The following is a 22,382-nucleotide window of genomic DNA, read 5'->3' on the forward strand; positions in this document are numbered from 1 at the left end:
CCTGTGTCTCATAGACAATACCTTTATTTCAGAATTTTTCCTTGGTGAATATTCTTAATTTTTACTTTAGTGTTTCCATGTATGGGATTTGCCCTATTTTTTTATCCAGCTTAGCAAAATATGACACTTTCAATCTTTCATCTTTCTCAGATTCTGTGAAGTTTTTTCCACAAGTGTTTTCCTCTACTTTTATCTCTAAGACATCCATTATGCAAATGTTGTCATTTCCTCTTCCATCCTCCATCTCCCTTAATTCTTATGTTTTCCATCCTTTATTCTTTCACGAAATTTTTAGGAGAGTTTCTCCTGATCTTTCATGTCACTCTTTTCCATTTTGCTCTTTTGGTTAATCAATCCAGATGTGAGCTATTTATTTTCGATGATTATGATTTTCACATGTATTATCTCTAGTTCGCTGTTCTTTAACTTACACAATTGGATGTGTTTAGGGAATGGTGAGGAGTGTGTCTTAGGCAGAGAACCTCTAGTACTCTAACTGGACACGATTCCCTATTTGCCTACCCCGGAGGATTTCTCTGTGCTTCTACCCTGGCTATTGATCTTTTCCAAGAGTTTCTTTTTTTTTTTTTTTTTTTTGCCTCTTTCAATGATAATCGCCTAGTCCTTGAGGTATGGACAGCAGTGGAGACACAAGAATTCTCAAGAGCCAAACAGTACATCTGTACCTATTATTTGCTTCCCATGTGGCTGAGTTCCAGTGCTGCCATGATAATTACTCCACTGCTACTATCTGGTGGAAGTATCGCCCTGCTGGGGTGGGCAAAGATCAGTTCAGAGCCATATGGGGCAGAGAAAGCCTTCATCCAGAAAGCAGTCCCTCACTTCCAGTCTGCCTCTTCCTCACCATAGCTTTTGCTTCCCTATATTTCTGTCTCCCTATGCGTTAATTATAGTTTTCACATTAGTTTTGACAGGCACCAATCTTCCTCTCATCTATGTGGCATCTCCAAGGTAAAGCTTAGGAGGAAGAGCCTAAAGCCATCTTTTCCATAAATGTAAGGTGATTAATTAGAAAAAGAAGAAAAGGCAAAACAAAACAGATCTGTTGGATAGACAGGTCACAGACCACCAGTTCTGAGCATCTGATATAAAGAAAAAGAACCAAAAAGATTGAAAGGCTCAGGGAGCATCTGCCCTCCCAGCAAAACATGGATATTTTCAGAGCGGAGGTCAGGTGAAGAGAGTACAGGGCGAGGCTGAGGAAACCACTGAGCATTTGCATATCTAACAACACTCATGGGTCTGAGACTGCTTTCACAGGCTTCATGAGCTGATCAGAAGGATGGTGTTATGGACTGAATTGTGTGTATGGATGGAAATGTGCAAGTCCTAATACCCTGCACCTGTAAATAGGACCCTGTTTGGAAACAGGGGGTTTCTTTTGTTAGGTTAACGGGCCATGCTAGAGTAGCATGGGTCTGAGACCTAATCACTTCTGAGTGGTGTCCTATAAAAACAGCAAAATAGACTCCGAGACACACATAGGGAAAGATACCATGGGGAGATGGGGCAGGTAAAAGCCTGAGCACACTGGGACTACTGACAAGGAAGCACTCTTCCCTAGAGCTGATGTCCTGATTAGAACTTCTAGCATCCTGAATGGTGTGACAGTGAATTGCTGTTCTTTAAAGGAACCCACATGTGGTTTTTTTGTTTTGTTTTTGTTATGGCAGCACTAGCAACCTAAAACAGACAGAATTACTCAAAATCTCTGAGGTTGGAAAAACAGAAAAACTTACCAAAGTGTTCACTGACTGAAGCTGCAAGAAGAATGAGAAATGAGCAAAAAGAAATAGTCTCATCTTTTTCAATCCATAATTCTGAGGATTTTATGAACATCAACCTACCCTACTTCTCTTTTTCCCTTATTTCTTCTCCCATATTCTGTATCTTCTCAAAAGCCATACCATCCCAACAACACTTCATTCCATACTTCATTTTACACACACAAAGGAAATGCCCACACGTGCATTGCCGGTTGCCAAAAAGTGTTCCTTTTTTCAAGATGTGTGGTATCTATAGTTTCCATTCTTTTCACTATTTCCCCTTTTTCAGAACCCATCTATAACCTGAGACATAGAGCTAAGGAATGAACATCAAGAAGAAGAGAGTTTCTTCCATTTTTTTGTGTCATGTGCAACTCCCCTTTTCCCAACTTCAGGTCAAGTTTTGGCTTAAGAGCCCACCCATTCATTCTAAAATTATATACAGAGTGCCTATTAAGTACAGAGAAAGGAATATTGTTTCCTAGCAGTTCTTACCTTCCCCTTGTCCAGAACTAAGTGGGTTGGGAAAGGGCCTGACCCAGTGGAGGTTGCCCCTCTCATTGATAACTAACCCCAGAGATGGAGGAGGAGTTTTGTCTCCTGTGAGTCCTCCTTGTTGACTTTCATAAATTTTAATCTGTTATCTACGTTTTTTTTTTTTTTTTCAAGTATGGAAGAAAGGAGTGGATCATTAGGGTTTAGTGTTGGAAAAAAATCTCAATTACATCATTTATAAAATATCCTATGAGGTTAGGGCATAAATTCATGACAAAGAATAAGCTCTTTTTTTTCTTTTTTTTTTCTCCCTACTATAATTGGAAACTGAAATTCACCACCTTTTAGGTTTTCTTGGAAATTTAGGCCTGTTTATTTCCTCAATTCCCAGGTATTTCTGGGAAGTGGAATGGAAGGGGAGACTCAGCCTCCTTCTAGGTGCTGGCCAGAGACAGAGACTCTGAGAAAGCCCCAAGGATCTCTAGATAACTATCTCCATCTTCTAGGTGCCCTAGATCTTGCTTCAACTCACCGAAGGCCCGCGGTAATGACCACAGTAGCATAGGGAACTCCTCACTCAGCTTTTTGAGAGGAGACTATCTCAGCAACTGGCCTGCATAAGAAGCTGGAACAAGAGTAGACGCTTCAGAATATTTTATAGGAACAGAAAGCAAGGAGATAAGAGACTCCTCCAGTGTTTCAACCCTATTTCCTCATACAGAATGTGAGAAAATGAACGTTGCACTTTTCCATAAGGTTGTTTCAATTCTTTATCTTGATACTAGTGTATCGTAAGCTGGTAAGCCCTTCACACGATCTCCCAAGATGCCTCAGGGAAAATGCTGCCAAGTATTGCCTGTCTCTGTATAGAATAACAGGCTTTTGTTTCTCTAAAATAGTAATACTTTCAAAATTTTGACTTAGATAAAAGGATGCTCATTATAGCATTGTTTAGAATATTGAGTATTTGTCAATACTATAAAACCAGTTGCCATCAAGTCCATTCCAACTGATGGTAACCCAATGTGCGCAGACTAGAACTGTGCTCCACGGGGTTTTCAAGGCTGTGACCTTTTGAAAGCAGACCACAAGGCCTTTCTTCTGAGGCACCTGTAGGTATGCTTAAACTGCCAACTTTTTGGTTAGTATGCACTTAACAATTTGTGTCACCCAAGGACTCCATATGCCCTAAAATAAGTAATTTATAAGACAAGTTACTATATATTTAAACATACAAGGTGACACTACAAATGATATCTTAGAAAAACATTCAATGACATGAGCATATAACTGTGAATATGTGACCCTAATATCTCTCAGCATGTTTTCTCCTTTTCAAAATGGGCGACTGAGAGCTTGGCATAACTAATAACATGACGATACTGTAAAGAACCTCTAAGTGTTTTTTGCTTGGTGTTCTGTACACTCACTTTCAATGTCTTCTTTATTACACCAGCCACACTGGTCTCTTACCAAAGGTGTGTGGGGCCTTCTTGGCTCTTGCAGCCTTGGTCTCCCTCCTTTTTATTGTTTTCTTGGGGGATGGCCTTCAGCCTGCAAGACAGCGGCTAGGAAGGCTGCCGAGTGCTTTTGGTCTGTAACTTTCTTCTTGCTTCTTATCTCAGTTAGAGTGCACTTGGTAGACTATTTCCACTAGCCGAGTCCAGATGCATGCTTTTAGTCTGATGAAGAGTTTCTTGTAAGTGTCTTGTGATGTATACGCATCCAACCATCTGCGGGCTACGTGCCTGAAGACACTATATAATCCTTGCAAAAATTATATATAAGCTCTGACATAAAAAATTGCTTTTCAGGACCCCATGAAGGCAGCCACTGTTGCTGTCAGGTGTCCCATTGGTGTTACTTCCTTATAAACTTTCTCTGTCTTTCTGACTTGGAGTATGTTTCATTGGCTTGACTGCTCCGGGGCACGGACCCTAATCAGGAAACAAATAGGAGAGAAATTTCTTGGACACCAACTGAAAGGACAACCCTAACCATAAGAATCAGCACCAAACTGGTTTCTTTGAAGCGGAGGTGAAATATACACCCATTCTCCAACTTCTCCACCATTTCTGACCTCAGCTGTTCTCCCCACAACATTCTTTCTCTATTGGGTTTGATAATTCATTGGAACAGTCACAGAGAACTCATGGAAACAACATAACTGCAACAACAACCTTAATAACAGAAAAGGATACAAACAGAAATGAAGATATACGGAAGTCAGGGTTTGGGAGGGTCCCACCATGGGACCTCAGTGTCTAAAAGGAGACCTGCTTACTTCGCAAAATGATTACTGTTGGTGAGAACCACTGTTCATTCTCACCCATCGGGAAACTTTCACCCAGGAAGCTCAATGACATCACTTCTCGGGGTCTGCTATTGGTTGCTCCTCTCAGCTCTTGGGTGGGGTTCAGTCTTTACACTGCTGACACCACCTGGATTTGTTCATTGTCTCCACTTCTTCTGGTACTGTTGCAGCTACTTCCTCCATCACCATCTCAGGTTTACTTGGTCTGGGAGGGCCATAGCTTAGGACTCCTGTGTCCCGCACTCCTGACTCAGGTCCATCAGGAAGCCCCACCTGTGCTTTCATGTTCTAGGATTTTTATCAGTTACCGGGCAGGCCCCCCTGCCCCACACTCCCAGCTAATCCATGCAAAGGCCAACTACTGCATGGGGCTTTGGAATCGGGACTAAAGGGTCAAATTGCATTTTTTTTTAGTAAAGTGATTCTATGCCATGCAATAACAAAAATATTGAAAAAGAAAAAGCAAGGTATAGGTGTCATTTCATTTAGAATCATGAATTTATGTATATATGAGCACATACATAAGAAATAGTTTGACCAGTGGATACTGAGATATTATAACAGTTGTCACAGAGTGATGGAAGCATGAGTGATTTTAATAGTTATCCTTTTTATTGACAAGTATGCAATCCATGCCCTGGGCCTTCCCAGCTGCTGCTTTCTTGGCTTCAGCCTCTTTTTTCCCTGCCCTGTTTTCTGGGCATTTTCTTTCATTATCAAGATTGTCACTGTTTAAATATCTCTAGAGCCAGTGTTCTGTGGCTGACAGAGAACATCTCTCCACAGGGTGAAAGAATCAACCCTCTGCAACCTACCCACCCATACTGGGGCAACAATTTGACTGGATATAGCATTCTAGGTTAAAAGCCTGTTTCTCTCAGATATGGGTAGGTATTGCTTCCTTACCCCAATAGCAAATTAAACCAAAATGGAATCAAATCAATGACCTGGAAGATTAAATAAGGAAATCTTCCTGGGATCTAAAGAATGAAGACAAAGGATATAAAATCTTAAAGAAAAGAACTAACAATTGAGGAGATACACTGTCTAAAAGAAGGAGGAAGAAGAGAAAGAGAAAGGGGAAAGGAAGGAGAAATGAATTCCAGAACTTAAAAAAAGAGTAGAGAAGGAAAACAGGGGAAAAGTAATTTAAAAATATAACAATAACAAGAAAATTCCTCTGAGCTGAAGAAATATTTATATCTTCAGAATTAAAGTGCCTTTTTTTTTTTACCCCAACCTTGTAGTCATATTCTAGTAAGTCATAATTTTTATTATGATAGGACAAGATTAAAATATGTCTGGAAACAAAAAGATGCAGAAAGCATGTCATCCGAACATTTTTATTGCAAATAAAAAAAGACAAACCTCACAGATATGCTTCAGCAACCCCAGAAAATAAAATTCAAAAAAAAGAAAGACAAAGGACACAGAAATCAATATAACTTTTTAGAAAGTTCAAATAATTATTGATAATGCAGGTAAGAAGTTTTTTTTTTTTTTCAATTGTGCTTTAAGTGAAAGCTTACAAATCAAGTCAGTCTCTCATAAAAAAACTTATATACACCTTGCTATGTGCTCCTTTTATGTACTCCTAGTTGCTCTCCCCCTAATGGGACCGTGCATTCCTCTTCACCCTGCACTCCCCATGTCTATTCAGTCAGCTCCTGTTCCCCTCTGCTTTCTCATCTTGCCTCCAGATAGGAGCTGCCCACATAGTATCATGTGTGTACTTACGCCAAGAAACTCACTCCTCACCAGTATCATTTTCTGTCTTATAGTCCAGTCCAATCCCTGTCTGAAGAGTTGGCTTTGGGAATGGGTCCAATCTTGGGCTAATAGAAGGTCCAGGGACCAGAACCTCTGGGGTCCTTCTAGTCTCAGTTAGACAATTAAGTCTGGTCTTTTTATGAGAATTTGAAGTCTGCATCCCTCTGTTCTCCTGCTCCATCAGGGATTCTCTCTTGTATTCCCTGTCAGGGCAGTCATCGGTTGTAGCTGGGCAGCATCTAGTTCTTCTGGCCTCAGGCTGATGCAGTCTCTGGTTTATGTGGCCCTTTTTGTTTCTTGGGCTCATAATTACCTTGTGTCTTTGGTGTTCTTCAGTCTCCTTTGGTCCAGGTGGGTTGAGACCAATTGATGCATCTTAGGTGGTCACTTGCTAGCACGTAAGACCCCAGTTGCCACTCAACAGGCAAGAAGTTTAACGCAAATGATAAGGAAAATATTTTAGAAATAGAAGACAGATAATGTTTAAGAGAAATTTAAAAAATAGTATGGAACTAAACTTTATACCCCTTGTGAGATATAGAGGTGAGGGGAATAAAAGCTACAAAGGCATTCCTTTCTGAAGGAAGATTACAGGTATTGATTAATTCTCGATATTGACAGAATTGTATGTATTTTTTAAAAAATAGAAAGAAGACATAGAATTTTCAATTACTAGGCAAAACCAAAATAGAATAAAACATTAAATTGATCAGGTAAAATTCAGAAATTTTTAAAACAGAAGAAAGCACGGTGAATAGAAATAACAAAATAGTACGACAGAAATAAGAACAAACACATCATTACTGACAATTCGTCTCAGGTAAATGCGTCTATAAATTGAAATTCTTGGTTTAAAACACACATCCAAACCGGTTGCCATCAAGTCGATTCCTACTCATAGTGACTGTATAGGACAGAGTACAACTGCCGCATAGGGTTTCCAAGGAGCGGCTGGTGGATTCGAACTGCCAACCTTTTGGTAGCAGCTAAGCTCTTAACCACTGCACCACCAGGACTCCAAAACACACACAGACACACGAAATACTTCATCAAAATTTAAAATTTGGGGCATCAAAAGACTTTATCAACAAATGGAGAGATAGCCTACAGAAAGGGAGAAAATATTTAGAAACTACATATCTGAAAAGTGTTTAATAACCAGAATACAGAAAAAACTCCTACAACTCAACATAAAAAGACAACCTAATTAAAAAATGGGCCAAAGACTAAAATAGACTAAAGAAAATATACAAATGGCCAATAAGCAGATGAAAAGATGATCAATGTCATTAGGCATTAGGCAACTGCAAATCCAAACCACAATGACATACCACTTCATCTCCCCACTAACCCACTGCTGTTGAGTCATGGCCCCACTAAGATGGCTATTATCAGAAAAACAGAAAATAGCAAATTGGAACCCTTATCCATTAAAAAAAAAAAAAAAAAAATTTTTTTTTTTCCCCTTATCCATTGCCGGTGGGTTATAAAATGGTGGAGCCGCTGTGGACAAGAGAATGGTGGTTCTTCAAAAAGTTAAAAATAGACTACTATAATACAAAGCCAGTTGCTGTTGAGTTGGTTTAGCCTCGTGATGACCCCATGTGTGTCAGAATACAACTGTGCCCTGTAGGGCTCTCAGTGCTCATTTACAAAAGTAGATCTTCAGACCTTTCTTCCAAGGCACTTCTGGGTGGACTCAAACCGCCGAACTCTTGGTTAGCAGCAATCATGTCAACCATTTGTATGACCCACGGACTCCAGAACTACCATAAAAAAAATACGATTCAGCAATTTCACTCTTAGGTGTATACCCAAAAGAACTGAGAACAGAGACTCAAACAGGTACTTGTACACCAATGTTTACTGCAACGTTATTTACAATCGCCAAAAGGTAAAAACAACCCAGGTGTCCATCAACAGGTGAATGGATAAGCAGAATGCAGTGTATCCGTACAATGGGATATTATTCAGCCATAAAGAGAAATGAAGTTCTGATACATGCTATGCTATAGATGACCCTTGAAAACATGATGCAGAGTGAAATCAGCCAGACGCAAAAGGACAAATATGGTATCATCCCATTTATATGAAATTTCCAGAATGGACAAACGCACAGAGAAAGGAACTGGATTAGTGTTTACCATGGGCTGGGGAAAGGGACTGTGAAATAAATTATAAGTTTTGTTTTATGAAAACAGAATTCTCTTGCCCATGACACTGAAAGTATCTCATTAAGTGTTAGAAACCTATTTGCTGTATAATCATATATATATATATGCTATTTAACCATATATATATATATATAATTTTTAAGTCTTATAGTCATGCCTTAAACTGTAACTATCCTTTAGAAGCAGCTTTTCTAGTTTCACGTAATTCCATTTAGATGATCAGCCCACTGAAACTCACTTGAAACTTGTCCTTTCAAAAACAATTGAAGATTAATGAGCATGTCCTGCTTCTAAGACTCCAGAGGTCTTACAGTCATGGCTCACTGATTTTGCAATTGTCTTAGCAAGATTGCTGTTTTTCTATTATTTATAATGTTTGAGCACATCTGCTCTTTTAAGATTTATATATTCTGATATAATTGTCAGCCAATCAAACATTTTTTGCTCAAAGTTTCTGATGAAATCATGTATGTTGTTGTTAGGTGCTGTTGAGTCAGTTCATACTCCCAGCGACTGTACGCATATCAGAATGCAACACTGCCCGGTCCTGTGCCATCTTCACAATCATTATTGTACTTGAGCCCATTGTGGCACCCACTGTGTCAATCCATCTCATCGAGGGCCTTCCTTTTTTTCCCTGAGAAACATATAAGTACCCTGAAAATCGTAATTACTTGGGGGCACTGATTTACTGGGTAATGATATGCCATTCAACATTAAAGTTGTCTATTAAACCTGCATGTTGTTGTTCTTATGTGCCATCGAGTCGGTTCCAATCCATAGCGACCCTATAGAACGAAGTAGAACTGCCCCAGAGGGTTTCCCGGGAGCAGCTGGTAGGTTTGAAGTGTTGACCTTTTGGTTAGCACCAAGCTTCTAAGCACTACGCCATCAGTGCTGTTAGTAGTGTTCTGAGTTGTTCGTTTTTGATAGGATGAATTGAGAGTTATTGCTTAATGGGTACAGAGTTTCTGTTGGTGGTGATGAAAAAGTCTTGAAAACACATGTAGAAAGTGAACTAGTGTTTGTTCTGCTGTTTATGTTTTCATCAGCATCAACGAAAGATAGATAAATAATTTTAAAAAATTAAAAAGAAACAGGATTAGGAAAAAGTACTGGGGAAAAAAATCAAATTAAAGTGTTGGAAACTTATTTAAAAAACAAAAGTTTTGCACAGCATTGTGAATGTTCTCAATGCCACTAGGGTCACTATGAGTCAGAATCGACTCGACGGCAATGCCTTTTCTTTTTTTGAGATTGTATTCAAAATGGTTAAAATGGCAAGTTTTATGTTATATACATATTTGCCACAATAAAAAACAAGGATTGATAAAGTCTAGTGACTCTTGATGTCTTTTTGAACTTTATATTTTGTATAACATATATATACAAATAATATATGCGCAAATCATAATATCCAGCTCAATGAATTCCACAAAGTGTGAATATATGCATGATCACCCACATAAAGAGCTGGAATTAGTGGCCCCCAGAAGACCCCTCCCATCCCCGTGTCCAGAACTAACCCCCCGAGAGTAACCAGTATCTTCATTTCTAATGCAATAGGCTTGTTTTCCTTGGTTTTGAATTTTATAAAATTGGAATCACAGAGTATGAACTCCTTGTGTGGAACATCTTTTGCACAGTATTAATTATATGTTGTCGCTTGTGGTTCTGGTTCCTTCATTCTTATTGCTATATAGTATTTTATTGTATAATTTTCTCCCAATTTATTTATCTGCTCTACTGTCGATTGGCATTTGGGGAATTTCCAGTTTGGGGTTGCTAGGAACTTTGTTGTATTTTTCTTCTGGTGAATTGAGTTATGTGATTGGCTGTTAATAAAAAGGCTGGAGCTTCGAGTCCACCCAGAGATGGCTCAGAAGAAATGCCTGGCAAACTACTTTCTGAAAAATCAGCCATTAAAAACCTTATGGAACACAGTTCTACTCTGACACACGTTGGGTCACCATGAGTTGGAGTTGACAGTGGCTGGTTATACACCTAGGGTTGGAATTGGTGGGCCATACGGTTTACATGGACACCCTGGTGGCATAGTGGTTAAGAGCTATGGCTGCTAACCAAAAGGTTGGCAGTTCGAATCCACAAGGTGTTCCTTGGAAACCCCATAGGGCAGTTCTACTCCGTCTTGCAGTGTTGCTCTGAGTTGGAATCGACTTGATGGCAATGGATTTTTTAATGTGGTATGGTAAACATAAGAAGCCCTGGTGTCACAGTGGTTAAACACTCAGCTGCTAACTGAAAAGTTGGTGGTTCAAACTAGCCAGCTGCTTCTCCAGAGAAAGATGTGGCAGTCTGCTTCCATAAAGATTACAGCCTTGAAAACCTTATGGAGCAATTCTGCTCTGTGCTATGGGATCACTGTGAGTAGGAATTGACTCGTCAGCAATGGGTTTGGTATGGTGTTTTAGTCATCTAAAACATCTAGTGCTGCTGTCATAGAAATATCACAAGTGGATGGCTTTAACAAACAAAAATTTATTCTCTCAGAGTCTTGGAGGCTAGAAGTATGAATTCAGGGTGCCAGCTCCAGGGCAAGGCTTTCTCTCTCTGTTGACTCTGGGGGAAGGTCCTTGTCATCATTCTTCCCCTGGTAAAGGAGCTTCTCAGCGCAGGGACCCTGTTCTCCTGGCTCTTGTTTCTTGGTGGTATGAGGTTCTGCAGTCTCCCTGCTTGCTTCTCTCTTTTGTATCTCAAAAGAGATTGACTTAAGACACAACCTGGTCTTGTAGATTGAGTCCTGCCTCATTAACATAACTGCCCCTAATGGTGCTTCATTAACATTATAGAGGAAGGATTTACAACGCATAGGAAAATCACATCAGACGACAAAATGGTGGACAATCACACAATACTGGGAATTATGGCCTAGCCAATGTGACAGATATTTTGGAGGGACACAATTCAATCCATAACATATGGTATACATATTTGCATTTAAATAAGATCCAGCTAAAATTTTCCAGTTTATACTCCCACCAGCAACATATGAGATTTCTGGTGTTTCCACATCTTAAAAGCGAGACCTCAGGACTAGGAAGAAAATTTCCTTCTTCAACATCCTGAAGCCTTTCTTCCTGTTCTCGGATTGACCTCTTTTTAGCGTGATTGATCACAGGCATGCCTGTATCCTTCAGTGGAAACCCTATCTTCACTCAGAGGTGCTGGTCTTGGCACATGACTCTACCAAATCACATAATTGATTGGTATCTCTGCCTATCTCAAAGTTGGGGTTATATCACCTCAAGTGGTCATCACTACTTCAGCTAAAGCAGGTCCACACAAGTTCAGTGGAATTTCTTTTTGATCTCTGCGTATCATAAGTTCCAAAATACTCAGAGCTAATTCCTCTCAAGGGCTCACTTACATATGTAGTTATAGATGTTTGCTTAGGGCATTGCCTCCACACTCCAATCTTCTTGAAGTTCAGGTAGACAGTGGTCTGCTCTATCTGACCATTGGGACTGCCTAGTACTGACAGTGGGTAGGCACACTGACCATGCCGTTCATATTCTGACACCTGCTGTGTCTCCCAGGGTTAATTAATTTTGTAGTTGAGATTACCCTCATCTTGTGGTTAACTCCGTGGGGCACCCTAATTGTCAGTCCCTGATGCTTGGAGCTGGAGCCCTGGTGATGCAGTGGTAAACAGCATGGTTACTAATCAAAAAAGATCAGCAGTTTGAATCCACCAGCCACTCCTTGGAAACCCTATGGGGGAGTTCTACTCTGTTCTATAGGTCACTATGAGTTAGAATTGACTCAACTGCAAAGGGTTTGATTTTTTGGATGCTCAGAGCTTAGAAGTTAGGAGGTCATGACAAGGATGCTGTTCACTTAGTTACACTTGGTCTTAGCCAAAAGGCTGAGAAGCAATGTGTCTGCTTACTTCCTAGGCAGGTCTTTCCAATGCACATTCAAAGGTATTTCCATTTATTTGGTTCCATCCACATAGTATCTCATAGAACTCCTGTTTCGTGTGTGTATGTGCTGATGCAGATTTTCTCCCCAATTTTTGTGTTTTTTTTTTTTTTTTGTCATTTTAATGGTGATATGAGCAGAAATGAAATTTAGCATGAGGGTAAAAAAATCACCGTCTTGATTTGTGATACTTTATCACTGGTTAAAGGTGCACAAATGTCACTGCTGTTTTTCTTCTCAACTGCAATTCTGTTCTACTATTTTGGTCTGGAATTCCTGGGTGGTACAAACAACCAATGCACTTGATTGCTAACAAAAAGTTTAGAAGTTCCATTCCTCCCAGAGGTGCCTGGGAAGACATGGATGGTGATCTACTTTCAAAAAATCAGCCATTGAAAACCCTATGGAGCATAATTCTACTGTGACACATGTGGGGCCACCATGAGTTGGAGTCAACTTGAAGGCAATTGGTGTGGTGTATATTTTGGTCTATCTAGTCTTGGAAACCCTGGTGGCTTATGGTTATGTGCTATGGCTGCTAAGAGGTTGGCAGTTTAAATCCACCAGGTGCTCCTTGGAAACTCTATGGGGTAGTTCTACTCTGTCCTATAGGGTCGCTATGAGTTGGAATCGACGCGAGAGCAGTGGGTTTATTCTTGGCCACTGGAGTCACTGGGTAGTGCAAATGGTTACCCCACTCAGCTGCTAACCAAAAGCTTAGAAGTTCAAGTCCATTCAGAGATGTCTCAGAAGAAAGGCCTGGCAATCTACTTCTGAGAGATCACAGCCTTGAAAACTCTATGGAGTACAGTTCTACTGTGCCATACATGGGGTTACCATGAATCAGAACCAACTCAATAGCAACTGGTTACTTGTTTATTGGCCATTTTCATGCAAATTTCATTTTTAGATTTCAAAAAATGTTACTATATTATTACTATTTGATAGTTAAAGCAATTCTGAGAAAAAAGAATAAAGTGGGAGGTTTTATTCTTCCTGATGGCAAGGATTACTATGTAGCTACAGTAATTAAGACAGTGCATGACTGGTGGAGGAATAGACACACAGCTAACGCAGTAGAGATGGGACGCCAGCCCAGGCAGCTGTCTCTAAAGGCTGGGTTCTTGATCTCTCAACTAAACTGCCGATCCACAGGAGAACACTTTCCATTAAAAAAAAAACAAAAAACCATAAAATCCCTTGTTAATTTGTTTAAGTTGATGTAAAGTTGAACATTCTAGTGCCTGGACAATACGGCAAGCTAACTCAGGCTCCTGTTTCCTCTTTCAAACCCAACTCAAAAAATCTTTCAAAAGTAAGAGGGGATTCAATTCATTTCCGAAGATAATTTTATAACTTTGAGGTCCCTGGGAAGACAAAAGATGACTGGGTCCTCCTGTGGGAGGGAAATAGCCCAGAAATGGATTCTGTTGTCATCTCTTCAAAGTAGGCCAAGATGAGAACTTGTCTCTCTGGTTCGTTCTTCTTTCCTTGGCTCTTTGTGCGTTGATAGCTTAAGAGAGGATAGCAGAAATAATTTCTTACACAGTGTCCGGGAAACAGTAGCAGTTCAAATAAATATTTGATGAATAAAAGAAGATATTGGGGAAGGAACTTGGTGAGAAAAGAAATGATGACACAAGGTGGCTTGCCTAGAGTCCCTGAAGCACATCTGGCTATAATGGTTATGAACATCCTGAATGTTTTCATAAAGTTTTATGGCAATCTTTATTGCTACTCTATCCTTGTTGCTGCTTTTCCCGTCTGATTCCTCCAAGTGTTATGTCTTCCTCACATTAGCGTAGGTGACTGAAGAGTCCTGGGGGAGACACACAAGTGAGCAAGAAAAGAATATGGTGAAGGGAAGCGAGATGACGAGCTTCCAAGAAGTCTAGCTCACCTTGGTCTCCGGAAATGTCCCTCTGGTGTTTGCTGTGGAGAGAAAAAAAGAAAAAAGTACCGTGCTATTAGCTCCTACTTAGACACTACTCCCAGACTTTATTCCCTAGGGCACAGAACTATTATGTTTAATATATAGATTTCCATCTTCTCCTGTTGCTCTTCTGTGAAATCCATCCTTTAATGCTGCTCACCATGAAGTTCCTCTAAGATTCCATCTACCCTCTTAGACCTCCATGAACCCTTATTAATAAAGCCCTTCCTCTCTCTGATGCTGTTTCCATGGATTATTTTCCCTTTTTTTTTTTTCTTTTGCCTTCTCTAACCAACACAATAGTTTTTAGTATTGGTCCTCTAACCAATATAGTATTTCTCCAGGGATCACTTTCCTGTCATTCCTTTACGTTCCTTAGACCACCATCCATGGGTGGCTCACCTTACTATATAGAAGGAAACTGGAGGCACAGGCAAGGGTGGACAAACCCTGAGTCACACACAGGATTCTCACAGAATGAGTCTGGCAGTAGGTGCTGCTCAGTGATGTCTGCTTCTTTCTCCCTTCTTTCTAGATGGGCATTTACCCACTGCCATTAAGTCAATTTCTACTCACAGCAATCCTATAGGGCAGAATAGAACTGGCCCTCAGGTTTTTCAGGGCTGTAAATCTTTTCAGAAGTAGACTACCTCATCTTTCTCCCTCCGAGTGGCTGGTGGGCTCTAACCACCGACCTTTCGATTGGAAGATGAGCACTTTAACCACTGCTCCAGCAGGGCTCCCTTAGGTGGGCTTAGTAGGACTAAATCTCCTACCCTCTTCCTAACTACAGATCACTACCTAGAGGGCCTGGAAGATGTGCATCTGCTGGCACAGTGGGGCTGATTGTGTCTTTCAATTCTGCTGGGCTAGCTGCAGACAGAGGAGAGCAACAGGGTAACCAACTCATACATAAAGCTGCAGCAGCACAACTCTGAGCAGAGCTGGCAGAGGACCCAACTACAGAGACTGAGAGGAGAGTAGGTGGCTGACTATTGACCAGGAAATTGGCTGAATTGCAAGCAGCTATTGGCTGTATTGGAGGCAGCTGGGAGCACAGATTAAAAGGCTGGTATTCGTGTTGCAGCTTCAAGGTTACTGGGCAGCAACTTCAACGACATGGCTCTTCACTGCTACAGAACCTTTGTCTCAGTTCTTGCAAAGTTACATGTCAAAGTGAAAATCCTCTGGATGCCTCTAGATGCATTCAGTGACTCCTCCCATCACACTCCAAGAAGTCAGGTTCCTCTTCAACTCAGGGAATTTCTCCTGGCTGAACACTCCTCCCTCAACTGGAGATATTCTCTCTCTTGCCTGATTTTGTTCATTTTGTCTTGTATCCCAGGTTCTCCCTGATTGCCTAGTCCCATCAAAATAAAGACTCAACACCTGCCCAAAAGCAAGATGAGAGGGTGAGAAAGGACAGGAAAACTGGATGAACGGACACAGAGAACCTGGGGTGGAAAGGGAAAGAGGGAGAGTGATGACACGATGCGGGGATTGCAACCAATGTCAAAAACAATTTGTGTATAAGTTTTTTGAACGAAAAACTAACCTGCACTGTAAACTTTCACCTAAAGCACAATAAAATTTTTTTTTAAAAATGGAGACTCAATGGACCATCTGCCTTTTTTTCTTTTTCTTTTCTAATTCAGCTTCTCTACAAGAACCTTCCTCTAGAAATCTCCTGTTTCCATTTAGACCCACAGATTTCACATCAAGGGCAAGTGATGTGATGAAGTCTTTATTGCACACACAGCACCACAAAACAGCCCCACTTCTGTGGGAAGAGGCATCTGACAAGAACGACTTTGCAGTTTCTCACCTGCGCCTTCTGTCTGTTGGATGCTCCACACCTGGGAATAAACTACATCCTTATCTGCAGCACCATCTAGAAGGAGAAGACAAGAGTTCACAGATGTCATGGCCAGTGGCTCAAACTCTAAACATGTCTATCCAGTCCCCTGTTCCTTAATTAACTTTCCAATCCCAACATGATCCTGAGGAATTAACTAGTACTCCTGAGGGTTGGGTACCTAGGAAAACAGTCTAGGCCATATTAACTTTATGGTCTTTTCCCTCGCTCCCTCTTTCCTCCCTGGTTCAGCCCCAGAGCCCCTTCCAAGGAAGAAACTCACCATTTGCATAGTCTGGCTGCCCTTTCTCTGTCACTGTGAGTGTGTTGGAGTAGATGGTCTCACAATTGGCATACAGGGGCTGCAGCTCCCCCACTGCTGGGAGTGGGCTGGAATGGGTGGACTCTTGAGAGCCTGAGCTGGAAGGACCTCTGTGAGAAAATGAACTGACTACATGATAATCCCAAGAACAGTGAGTGAGAAAAGAAATGAGAGAATCTTGGGAGAGAGGGTGTAAGAAGCCAGGCAGGTGTCACCGTCCTTGGGTGATATTATGGGCCTTTGTATAGACTATCTGTGTGTGGTCTCTCAAGGTGTCCCAAGATGAAACCAGATTGTCACTGCAGGTGAGCTTCCAGAGACAGGGCCAGAGATACATTACTTAATCACAATTTTTTTTTTCTAGTATAGCTGTTTTTTAAGTTCATATTCATTGCCTTTGTTTCATTGTTGTTGAAGAAAGTATTTTTGTAATAGGTTAGCTACACTGGTTTGGCAGAAATTTTCTATTTCTTCTCTTTGTCCTTTTCAAATGTTATGAAGAAAACCAAACCTACTGCCGTCAAGTCGATTCTGACTCATAGTGACCCTATAGGACAGAGTAGAACTGCCCGGTAGAGTTTCCAAGGAGTGCCTAGTGGATTTGAACTGCCAGCTTCTGGATTAGCAGCCGTAGTGCTTACCCACTACCGCACCAGGGTTTCCAGAGTCATAAATAAGACAATGATATTACCCCAGAGTTAATTTTTTTCTTCTAATAAACACTCATAGGACTTTACCTGCATATTACTCACTACTTTTTCTTTCTTTCTCATACTCTGTACATGTCTTACGTCTCCTTTAATAAAGTATGTCCCTTGAGGAAGGAAATAAACTCCATAGTATGCATATTTCATCCTTTTGACATCTAACAAGAACTCATACATTACAGGTACCCAAAAAATAATCTTGAATATACAAATTAGGAAATTAATTTTAAAATATCTAATTCTATCCAAGAACACACCCAGGATCATGTGGGCCATCCTCAGACAATGCCCTGAAGCATAAATATAATGAAGTAGAGAATTGAGGAATTATTATGGCCTTGAAATCTATGTACAAACAGAGTAATAACAAGTGTTTAAAACTGCAAGTAAGGAGATCACTAGAGTTGCAATTTTGAATAGGAAGAGTTCTCACCTGGGTACATTAGAGGCAGAACTTCCTCCTGAAAAGCAGATAAAGAAACATTTATTTCAGCAGAGGGAGCTTTATCTCTCAAAGCTTTTGCATGACTTAACTGTGTATAATCAGCCTGGAAAATACATGATATAGAATAGGAATTCAATTGTATTTCTTCCAAATGGCTATTTATTCCAATACTATCAGTTGAATAATCCATCCTTTTTCCCCAGTGCTTTGAAATGTCACTTCAAATGGCAAACCTCACAGACATTTGCCTGGGTTTCTGGATATTCTATTTTGTTCTGTTTTTTCCTTGTCTAATCACATACCTAAAACAATGTTTTAATTATTGTAAAATATGATATATTTTACGGTTTAATATGCTATCATCTCAGCATGTGTTTCCACAATCAACTGGCACATGGAATTAGGGCATGGAAGGTCAATCTTTGACTCCTAAAAGCTCCCATCAGGAATGACACACACCACTTCTCTCATTTCACTGGTCATACATAACTTCAAGGAGTCAGGGAAATGCAAAATTCCCATTTCCCCAGAAGTAAAGGAAAACTGGATGTTGTTGAATATTAACATCTTTTGCAAGATTAATTACAAGAATATAAATAAAGACATTTGTCCAAGGTCTAACCCTCCAAAAGCACAATAGGCACAGACCATTTAACGGGAATGCTCCATAAAACCTTGAAAGAATAGGCAATTTTTTTGCTATATAAACTGTTTCAAAACATATAAAAGAAAAGAAAACTTTGAACTTCCTTTTGTGAAGATAAAATAACATTGAGTACTGTTAAAGGGAAAAAAAAAAATCTCTGAACCTGCTAAGGTTAAAAGCGAAGAGTTTTATTAAGAGATGTACAATTCACAAATTAGACAGCATTCAGTAAGAAAATGCTCTAAAGTCTGAAAGGGGATTTTTGTATATGAGGGTGGGGGGTTACGTATATATCACAAGTAAACTTCTCATAATGTCAGTCAATCTAATTTCCATCACAGACTTTCTGGGGACAACCTGTGTAAGTGTTCTCCCTATAACATTCTGCATAAACATTTTCTCCTGAGAACAGAGCATTTTTGTCATGCTGTTCCTGGAACACTTTTTTCATAAATTTAAGCAAGCATAACCACATAATTATTCACCCGGAAGGAAGAGGAGTGCACGTATTCTGAAAGCAGGAGCAAGGATCTGGGGAAAAGGGGAATTTGATTTTAGACCTGTGTCAGCAACCTTAGTCAAGCCAAACACCTCAGTTTTAAAATGCTCTTATACACTCCTCCCTTCTGATCATGAATTTCTGTAGACATTCCTTGATCACTACTATAAGAGTGCTTTCTTCTGCATGGATTTTTTAGGTTGTTTTATTAAATTTCAGACCTAGTTTTCATTTTCCAGTATTCAGCTATTAATTTCTTCACCATGCCACAGCTTAGACACTCTGCTTCTGTGATTCTCTGGTTGGGACATGTGTACAGCAAGGCCACATTTGGAGTCTAAAAGACTAACTTAAGGTGTAAACTGGGGTTCTTTAAAAATACATAATTCTATGCATTGTCAGGGAAATAGTGTCCTGATTACAAATGTTAGAGAAACAATTCATATAATATTTGATTAACCCCAAAATAATGATTACAATAACTAAGATAATCAATCTAGTCTGGAATAAAAATGTAACTAAGAGCCAATACTATTAGGTAACCAGTTAAAAATATCAAGAAAAGGAGTATTAGGTATAGGAGGTATTGAATGAGGCTAAGAAGCTTTTTTGTGTGTGTGTGAGTTTTTATGATATTTTGTCCTATTTCTCTTGTAGTACTTACTCAGGCATAAAGAGAAGCATTAGCAATTAAGCAGAAAAAAAGTTTATTTGGACTTTCATATTAGAGAGAATTTCTAAGAAATAAGACCACAGGAGTATAGTAAGGTTATTAATACAAGAAAAGTTACAATCACTAAGCAAAGTCCACAAATCTTAGTAACTTGCATGATATCTTGTTCCATGATCTTGGGATTAGCTGTCTGCTTCTGCTGTCATTTGCTTCTGGCCATGAAGGGGTGTAAAGAGAATTTTTAGGTCACCGAAGGGCTGACAAGTCTAAGGAGATGCCTTAGACAAATGGATCTAAGGTTTAACTTCTAATTTTGTGACACAGGGATTGTTGAGAAGAACTAGGTATGGTCCTTTTTATAAGTCCAATATAGCCTATTTTTGCTGAAATATTTTGGTCAAATGTTTTCCATGAATTTGCAAATTAAAACTTACCTACAGATGACAAGCAAAAATGGCTGTGGTTGACTTACGATAATAATAATTCTTAAAAGTAAAAAACCTGATGGGAATTAATTACATAGCTAATGTAAAGCTAAATGAAGTCAATTCAAAATTTTTAAAAGGGTTTCAGATATAACATGTAATAATCTTAAGACATACTACTGAATAGTCAGGATATACAAAGAATATTTAATGTTAGGCAAAGTAGCATTAGAACATACCAGGGACAGAGAGAATAGTGACAAATCTCTAGGAACTTATACAATTTCTGAAATGTATTAATAATATTCAACCTAAATGTAAGTATATCTTCTGACCTGATAACATTTCTTACGCGATTTACAACATATTAAATATCCCAATTTTTTAAAATAAAACTTTCATCTTCCTCCTATCAACTTTGTTCATATCCTCCCAGTCTAACATTAGTCCTGCTAAGATTTCAGCAACCATTTCAGGCATCCCATTATGTCCATTTATATGTAAATGGAACCCCATCAATGTCTACTTTAGTCGTCTTATTTTTTAATATCCTTCTCAAGATTTCTATTCTGCTGGGAGGGGTCCTTTGACTCTTTCCTTTGTCTTCTTTGTATTCTCTTGGCAATAAGTTTAGCCTTCTTCTGTCATTTTACATCTTTTCATTAAGAACAACCCAGTAACAGAAAAATTTAACTGACAGAAAACTAAATTTTAACAATCCTGTAAATAAACCCATCAAATCCTAAACTTCTACTTAACCTTCTTCTTCCTTCTACTACTTTCCATATTCATTCAAATTCTTTTTCTGTGCTCTCCTCTTTCTCATCTTGGTATCAACATCATTTTAGGACAAACATTACTATCTTTTAAACTTTAGAATATATTCCATATACTCAGGCTAGCCCAAAAACCAAAACCAAACCCACTGTTGTTGAGTCGATTCCGACTCATAGCGACCCTATAGGACAGAGTAGAACCCTCTCTTAGAGCTTCCAAGGAGCACCTGGTGGATTCGAACTGCCGACATTATGGTTAGCAGCTGTAGCACTTAACCACTACGCCACCAGGGTTTCCCAAGTTACTTATAAAGATCTTGGAAACTGTTTTGAAGTTGACATATCACAAAACAAAAAGTTTTCTCAGAACAACTTCATTTTCATTGTTTTCTGGGACTGTTACCATTGCCGTTGAGTTGATTCTGACTCCTAGAGACCCTGTAGGACAGAGTGGCTGCCCCATAGAGTTTCCAAGGAGCTCCTAGTGGATTTGAACTGCCAATGTTTTGGTTAGCAGCCAAAGCACTTAATCACTATGCCACCAGGGTTTTCTCTGGGACTATTAGGACTATTCAATTTATATAAGTGATTATTTATTATTAAACTAGTCAGAGTAGGTCCTTTAAAGAAATATAAGCTAATTTAATAATACCACCTGGAGGTAGGAAATTATTATATTTTCATAAGCCTTTCTTTTGAATGCATTATAGGATCTTTTAGAGAACAGGTTTAGAATAATTTGTCTCTTTTAACAGCCTTAACATACTAATCAAAATAAATGTCTTCTTCCAATGTACTTTTCAAACAGACTGAATTTTATCAAAATTTCTCAGAATAGTTATTAAAAGCCTAGGTGAAAGAAGGAGTTTTTCTTGGAAGAGAAAAGAACTGAGATTTTAGATAGCCCTGTGAAAAACTCTACCTATGGCCTTCAATATGATACAGGAACTTAGAAATAACATTCTGAAACAGAAAAACAATTTAAATGTGTCTGTCTATGAGGCCAGCTCAGAAACTATGCTTATATAATACCATATAATACAAACAACCTAGTTTATTCTAGGGATATAAGATCAACTCAATATTTGATAATCAATGTAATTCACCACGTTAGGAGAAAAAAGGTGAAAAATCATATGACCATCTTAATAGATTCAGAAAAGGATTTGATAAAACTTAGCACCCACTCATGTAAAACTGCTTAGCAAACCAGGAATAGAATAGCAAAAACATCTGATAAAGTATCTATCAAAATCTTACGGTTTGTTTTTGTTGCTGTTAGTTGACTTGAAGTCAAATTTCAACTCATCCACACCGAAACCCAAACCTGTTGCCATTGAGTCGATTCGGACTCACAGTGACCCAAGCCCTGCTGGTGCAGTGGTTAAGTGCTCAGCTGCTAACCGAAGGTCAGCTGTTCAAACCCACCAGCCACTCTGTGGGAAAATGTGTGGCAGTCTGCTTCCATACAGATTACAGCCTTAGAAACCCTGTGGGGGGCAGTTCTACCCTGTCCTATAGTGTTGCTAGGAAGTGCTATGAGTTATGACTTATAGAGACGCCATATGACAGAGCAGAACTCTCCCATAGGGTTTTTTTGACTATAATCTTTACGATAG

At 39.4% G+C, this 22,382-nt stretch overlaps 1 protein-coding gene across 10 annotated transcripts in view; it reads right to left on the reverse strand.

Moving 5' to 3' along the window:
- LOC135227225 (Fc receptor-like protein 2) overlaps window positions 1–22,382 on the reverse strand; it is a 505,822-nt gene that overhangs the window by 459,774 nt on the left and 23,666 nt on the right. Inside the window, exons 8-12 of one of the 10 annotated variants that reach the window (XM_064283014.1) lie at window positions 17,733–17,760; window positions 16,554–16,690; window positions 16,241–16,306; window positions 14,383–14,414; window positions 12,574–14,301 (exon numbers count right to left, since the gene is read on the reverse strand). The exons of 7 other annotated variants lie outside the window; for them this stretch is intronic. In XM_064283014.1, the coding sequence (XP_064139084.1) occupies window positions 14,263–14,301; window positions 14,383–14,414; window positions 16,241–16,306; window positions 16,554–16,690; window positions 17,733–17,760 (302 nt within the window). In that variant the 3' untranslated portion in view covers window positions 12,574–14,262. Of the gene's footprint in view, window positions 1–12,573; window positions 14,302–14,382; window positions 14,415–16,240; window positions 16,307–16,553; window positions 16,703–17,732; window positions 17,761–18,254; window positions 19,775–22,382 lie in introns of those variants that run through there. 2 more of the 10 variants (XM_064283012.1, XM_064283016.1) reach the window with 2 other exon arrangements.

Source organism: Loxodonta africana, chromosome 3 (genome assembly GCF_030014295.1).
Source record: "Loxodonta africana isolate mLoxAfr1 chromosome 3, mLoxAfr1.hap2, whole genome shotgun sequence".
Lineage (NCBI taxonomy): Eukaryota > Metazoa > Chordata > Mammalia > Proboscidea > Elephantidae > Loxodonta > Loxodonta africana.